The sequence below is a fragment of the Cariama cristata genome, unplaced genomic scaffold (genome assembly GCF_000690535.1).
Source record: "Cariama cristata isolate BGI_N322 unplaced genomic scaffold, ASM69053v1 scaffold2833, whole genome shotgun sequence".
Lineage (NCBI taxonomy): Eukaryota > Metazoa > Chordata > Aves > Cariamiformes > Cariamidae > Cariama > Cariama cristata.
Genome location: NW_009606491.1, coordinates 10,334 through 17,410, shown reverse-complemented (window position 1 = coordinate 17,410; position 7,077 = coordinate 10,334). Strand labels below are relative to the sequence as shown.

The 7,077-nt window shown below is 46.9% G+C and overlaps 1 protein-coding gene across 1 annotated transcript in view; it reads left to right on the top strand.

Moving 5' to 3' along the window:
* The window catches only part of TANC2 (tetratricopeptide repeat, ankyrin repeat and coiled-coil containing 2), a gene marked incomplete at its 5' end in the record, with an annotated part of 106,460 nt that overhangs the window by 95,868 nt on the left and 3,515 nt on the right, over window positions 1–7,077 (top strand). The window contains 6 exon segments of the mRNA XM_009696372.1: window positions 745–920; window positions 1,208–1,340; window positions 1,902–1,931; window positions 2,848–2,939; window positions 4,404–4,550; window positions 6,492–6,592. Of these exon segments, the coding sequence (XP_009694674.1) occupies window positions 745–920; window positions 1,208–1,340; window positions 1,902–1,931; window positions 2,848–2,939; window positions 4,404–4,550; window positions 6,492–6,592 (679 nt within the window).

Here is a 7,077-nt window from a genome sequence, read left to right as displayed (position 1 = left end):
TGCCGCGAAGAGGAGTGTTCACTTAATGCTGCTGTTCAGATCTCATATGCGTATCCATATGCCATATGAAGCAATACTGACCCGTTGGTATGGCAGCGCGAGTTCTTCATCCAAGAAAATGTCAAGTCCCTCTCTCCTTGGCTTGCAGTTGGCAGTAGTTTATCCCACAACATTGTATTTATATTGGGTAAAGTTCAGGGAGAAATACTGCTGGAACTTGTGTCGATTTGGGTAAAGGGGAGGGGAGTGAAGAGGGGAAAATATGTGCTTTTTTAGAAGAACTGAGCTGAATTGACTTAGTTCCCCTTGGTATGCCATGACCTGCTGAAACAGCGAAATGGTCTTCACCTCCGATTCATACAGGCTGGCACGGGTTTTGATTAAAAAAAACAACAATAACAACAACAAAAAAACCCAACTGTTAAAAAGAAAGATTGATGTCTCAGATGAGGGATGTCAAATCCACCCTGCTGCTCAGAAGATGTTTGCCAGAAAAGCCTACAGAGCTAGGTGCGAAAAAGTTTGCAGCTTGGTGGGAATAAACTCGTTTTCCACGGTTCCTATCAGTGCATTTGAAGTTGCCTTGGAGGGTGGGATCCGCAGTGGGAGAAATGTTAATACAGCAATTAATAATTATGTACGTAACTCTCTAAAAATAAGCTGTCGTCACCAAGCAGATGGTTTGTTGTATCATAGCGCTCAACAGCAGAGAGCTCTTGGGTGAACTGATGCTTGTTCTTTCAGGTGCCTCCATTTCTCTGATGGACAAGGAGGGCTTGACGGCCCTCAGCTGGGCTTGTCTGAAGGGACATCTCTCCGTGGTGCGTTCCCTGGTGGAGAACGGAGCTGCCACCGACCACGCGGATAAAAACGGTCGCACTCCGCTGGACCTGGCAGCTTTTTACGGTGATGCAGAGGTGGTAAGTGACCCGTAATATAGGCAGAAGAAAACAGACAGTTGATGTAAAAGCCGTAAAATAGTACAGTTCGGCTTGATAGAGCAATAAGCGTATAGAGTCCTGGCCTTCCGTACATGCAGGTGCCTCCACAGAGGAAAAACGCATGAGACTGAGGTCCCCTCAGACCCTATAGAGGTGGTTTTAGCCCAAGCAGTGGAGCAGAGCAAGCTTTTGCTGGTTGTACGTCCCCAGCCGAGCGTGAAGGTCTCGCCCAGGAGCAGAACTGACCGTTGGGCTTCTCGTTACAGGTTCAGTTTCTGGTGGACCATGGGGCCATGATTGAGCACGTTGACTACAGTGGGATGCGACCCCTCGACAGGGCAGTGGGGTGCCGCAACACCTCGGTCGTCGTCACTCTCCTGAAGAAAGGAGCCAAGATAGGTAGGGACAAGGGGACAATCCGCCGTCGGCTCTGTGCTCAGGCAGGACTCTTGAGCGGTGGGGCTGGCTACCTAGAAAATATAAGCGTAACACAAAGGCAGCCTCAGCCCCAGCTGCTGCTTCGTACTCGGAAAGCAGCCGGCGAGTCCTGCCTGCCTTGTTCTCGTTATTAAAACGGGGAATATTTTTTTTTGCTATCGTGTTACTTAGCAAAGTTAATCAATAAACAACTGTTTCTTTGGCAAGGTCTTTCCTCTGGTAATGCTTTTTCTATCTTTACTAGTCTGAGTCGACAAACGTACTATGTCCATGCATTGCTGTGAGCTGCTGCATTCACTTGCTCTGTGTATGCTTTCAGATCTTAGTGTTACCTGCACTGCGCCACACAGCTGCTCACGTTACGTTTTCCTGTGAAAGGGGATTTTGCTGGTGCATTGGCTTCTTTGCTGCCTGCCTCTCACAGCTGCTTTTTTCCTTTCTTGTTTTTTTTTTTTTTTCACCTTCATCCATTTTTTTTTTCCCCTCTCTCCTACAACTTTTTGTTTTCTCCTTTCTTTGAAGGTTGTCAGACGTTACCGAGTCGCCCACGAGGTATATCTCATTGCTGTCAGCATCAGCTTCGATCTGATAGCTTTGTCAGCCTTGCTTTCTCCTGTTTGATTTAGCCTGCATGCGTCCCCAACACCTCTAATCTTTTAATTTACCTCACCTTCAAATAATTTTTTTAATGACTGTTGCAGAGAATAACTTGAACTCAAAAACTAACCTCCTTCCCCCAAAATGTACTGAATCTACTGATAGAATATTGTTGACTTATTCTTCACCCACACTAATGAGTTGTCCCTAGATTTGTGCCACCCCTTCCCTCCCAGTATTAGTCCTTGAGATAACAACTGGCTCTGCACGGGCGGACCCCTGTGCAGAGCCAGCGTGTCCCCAGCCCCACGGACGGCTTCGGCACCAGCACCACTTAGACAAGACCTTTCCTTTGTTGCATTTCCCCCCTTAATGGATTTTCTACTCTAGTATTTCATATCTCGTGAAGTTGGCAATCACCATCCACTTAAACACAAAACGACACAATCGACAGTCGAACTGCAGATTTCCTAGTACGCTTCCAGAGATTTTAATTTAGAAATGCTTTTATGTAACCACTCTGATTTTTCCTTTTAAATATATGTTGTTTCCCCCACCCCAGCTGGTTCCACAGTCAGCAGTGCCCTCGTGTGGAAACGGCTCCGGTCATTTCCCAGACCGTGGTGGTGCTGGTGGTGTTGATTAGGATTAGCCTTAATGACTGCAAAGGAAAACCATTGCCGTGTGGATGACGTTAATTTAAGTGCGAGAGGAATTATCAGCTCAATCATTTGGAGCACTCTGCCCTTTGACCATGCCAAGTTGTTCTCTCCAGCAGAAATTCCCACCCCAGGATATTTTTTCCACCCAGCTTCCTACCACCCTTGCATTGTATGAGTTTTTTACCCATCATGCATCCTGTACACTACAGGTCCAGCAACATGGGCGATGGCAACCTCCAAACCAGACATCATGATCATCCTGTTGAGCAAGCTGATGGAGGAGGGAGACATGTTTTATAAGGTGAGAAGAGTGGGTTTGGGAAAGTTGAACAGATGCAGCGTGCAGCCTAACTTTGTAGGAGGTTTTGACTGAGCAATGCTGCTGCCTTAACCCGTGGCAAGTAAAAGCTACTGCTCGCAGCGTTCCTTGTGCTGCAAACGGTTTGGGTTTGGTTAGCGGGGTTGGGGAGGGGGGATTGATTGCCCAAATCTGTAACGAAGCTGAAGCAAAGCCAAGCCTCTCTGCATTCTGGATTTGAGCCAGCACTTCATTTCCTCTTTGAAAACACCAGAAACCAAGTGTTTGTTCGGAGTGCTGATGTCGTTGCATCAGATCTGGCAACGTTGTCGTTACCTAGCAGGCTCACTGCTGTGGAACAAGGCAACAAGATAGTATATCCCAGAAAAACTTGCGGAAGAAACTTTTCACGGTGATAACAGGTTGTCAGGACGCAGATGGCTTTGTCTTGTCCTTTAGCCCGTGGGAGACGTTCCACCATTACAGTTGGAGAGTCTTTTTTGCTCAGTGTTTATTTTAAGCCGATCTTTAAGACCTGGAGATTTGCACACACACACAAAATGTGCAAGTACAACAATGATTCACTGTTAGGCTATAAGGGTGAAGCAGAAAATATGCAAAGCTGGCATTGTAACTGGAGTTATCTGCCAGAGATACATGATACAGCTGAGAAACCCGAGTCTACGAGGTTTTAAAGCTTACTATTCGTAGCTGCAAAATTTATGTCTGGGTCATCATGAATTGCACGCGTCCTAGATCCCATTTTGCCCTCTTTCTTTCATCCTAGCTACCATGGCTGATCCCCTCCAGGGCACAGATCATCCCATCCCAAAAATAGGTGTCCAAAATAGCAAAGATGAGTCACCCTTTGAAGGTGACTGTTGCGTCCCAATAACTATAAAAGGAACCCAGTTGACAGGCTTAGATGTAGACACCTAATTTTTAGACATCTAAAGTCCAGGGAAATTAATCTCAACCCGTTTGTCCAACTTCAGAGCCACGTCGGTGCCATAACATTTATCTTTGCTATTGCAGAGGCTTCTCCGAGCCCCAGGAACGACACCCGAAGTCCCGCCACTTCGTGTTCTTTCTTTCTGCCTGGTGCTTATTAAGCTTTGGGTGTGTAGGGTGTTCTCCAGAAATGGGTTACTGATCACCCAGCTCAAAAGACCATCCATCCAGAAACAGATGGAGTTGTATCAAGTTAACACAATTTCTGCTGTGTTTCCCACTGTAGCGTGACAACTCTGTACGACGTGGGAGAACTCAACTTGCACAAGGCATCTGCATTTCCAGATCAGATGTTCCCTTGATCAAATATTCTGGCTTTCCTTTCTAGAAAAGAGCTAAATAGTGAAGGCATGTTACCTTAACCGCCTAAAACATTCACGGGGCTGGTGAGTGAGTTCTCTGCCATGAGGTAAACTCAACCCAAGGACGGGTTTTGACATGTTCTCCTTCTATTAGAAAGGTAAAGTGAAAGAGGCTGCCCAGCGCTACCAATACGCTCTGAAAAAATTCCCCAGGGAAGGGTTTGGAGAAGACCTGAAAACTTTCCGTGAGCTGAAGGTGTCGCTCCTTCTCAACCTCTCCCGATGTCGAAGGAAAATGAACGTAAGTCTCCCCACTCTTCGTGGCCTTAAGCGCAAGCTGCCAACTTTCTGCCTGTGAACAGACACGTCCATCCTGTAATCGTGCTTTGACCTCTGAGATCTCTCCTCTGTGTAACCTGGTTGTCCTTCACAGAGCACTGATGTTTTATAATTCAAAAGAAGTAATGATTTAATATGCATTTCCAATGATTAAAAATTCATTGCTATGTTTATAGCTTTTTGAATTTTTTATTACTCCCCTTTGATGATGATGTGAATTGGGGGTGGAGGCATTTTCCAGATTTCTAAGGCAGCGGGGAGGGAGGAGCCAGGAGATGTGCTCCTTTGAATACTAATTAATTTAAAATGAAGGAGCATATGCTTAGGGGGCTAGCACTTCCCCAGGGCAGTGACTCATCCAGAAACACCCCCACATACTCCCTCTCCTCCCAGAACTGCCAGATCCCTGTCACTCTCCCCACTCCAATCTAGCAGCACCCCGCGACCAGCTCCTGCAGCTCGTCTGTTCTTCCAGCAGACGAGTGCCAGCAGGCAGAGGCTTTCACCTCTACAACTTAAAGCCTCCGTAGACTCAAGCAGTGAAATCTCCGCCGAGGCCGTGAGCCAGCGAAGATTACACTGGAGGGGAAGGGGTTTTTGTGACACCTTCATGTCTTCAAGCTGTGGAGGAGAAAGATGAAAAGCAATGGAAGTAAAATCCTAATGCTGGTGAGCGGACAACACAGCCTGTAGAAAAAGTGTGGACCTTCTCTTTAAACAAGCCAACTCGCAGCTAGGCCTGTGCTTTAAGGACAAAATTTTTGGTTTATTGTTAACTGGGAAACCCCAGGTTTTGTGATAGAAAATTTCATAGGGTTGTAATTGCTCCTGCAGTTCTTGTACCTATAGATGAGACCATAAAGGTACCTACCTCTTAGCTACATTCCCAGTTTAGTCTATTAGGCAGCATCTCCTCAGTAACTGCTACTGAAGGTACAAACAAAAGTATGAGCTTCCCCAGGCAGGGTGTCCAGGTAGCAGGAGTTTCCTTGCGGAGTTTTTGAACAAATCAGGAGTACTCTTCGGTCCTTCCTTCCAGAACTGCTCAGGGTAAACAGCCCAAGTCAGCAATCCAAAGCAGTGTTTGGTTGTGAAATGAAAAGCTCTCCACTGGGAAAAGGTCTCCTTCACAAGTGCTGAGCTTCAGCTGAACTTAGTGGTCTGTGAAGCATTCGGGACAAGGCAAGGGAGGACAGCTGGCAGGGTTTGAGCCATAGCTGATAGTCGATCTCGTGGCACTGCCGCTCGAAAACAGCTAGAGCAGTCTCCATCCCGTGCCATCACCCTCTCCCTCCCCGCTCCCAAACTAGTCTCCCAAGCTAGAGGTGTAGGGGAGAGGCAAGGAACAGTGGGACGGGTGGCACTGGTAGGAGACCTTTGCCAGGCCAGTCCTGTTCATAGCTACCGAGATATCGTAGCCCTGTCCTTCGTGTGCAGTTGTATTCAGCCCCTTTGAAGTATGTCAGTGTGTTGCAGAGTGAGAAACGGAGGGCGTGGGAAAGGTTTCTTATTGCTTTCAACTATGGAAAAAAATCCTTCATGAGATTACATTCCGGCCTCTGCGAGACCAGATGTTTCCTCAAGACTGAAGGTTGTTGGAGAGGGGTTGCATGCACTTGTTGGGGACACAGTCGGTGAGAACGAAGGCAGTGGCACGCTGGCCTCTGTGGGTGCTGACAGCATCCAGCGTTACAAGAGGGCTTTGAGTCTTTGGACATGCCATCGTAGCTCTCTGGCTGTAAATGATGTTGAATCCATGTGAAACATTCCGGTACCATCACATTTTCCATGGTACGTGCAAAAAAAAGTGTCCGTATTAAGTTTGTTTTCTTCCCAAACTGTATATATTTTTTTATTTCTATATCTATTCAATTACTTACCTGCACACCTATTGTAATGACAGGATTTTGGAATGGCGGAGGAATTTGCTACTAAAGCACTGGAGCTGAAACCGAAATCTTATGAAGCTTACTATGCAAGAGCAAGGGCCAAACGCAGCAGCAGGTGAGGAGAGAGAGAGAGAAGTACGAGGGGCTGGTCTCTTCAAGCCTGGCCACACCGATGTAGGCATCCGCCGTGCCAAAACCGTACCAGTGTCCCCATGGGAAGAAATGGCAAAGGAACGTTCGTTAATGAGATTACAAACTTCTCAAACTCCAAAGTAACACCCTCCCTCATTTGGTAATTTCTGGAGACAGTTGAATGCAAATATTTTGAGAGGTTCATCTTAGTTGAACTTTGTCTGAACATCTTACTACACTGGAATCCTTTACACCAAAGTTGGGTATTCTTGTGACAAATACACTTTAGTTCAACCACAACTTGGACTCGCGGCGAAATACGACTCATGGAAGCCCCGTGGCCTGTGTTGTGCAAGAGGGCAGACTCGTACATCACGGTGATCTCTTCTGTCTCTCTGTCCTACAGCATTTTTTGCAAGGCAGAAACTGCTGGCTGGCTGTGCAGTGGCTGTGCAGGCAAGCGCCAGC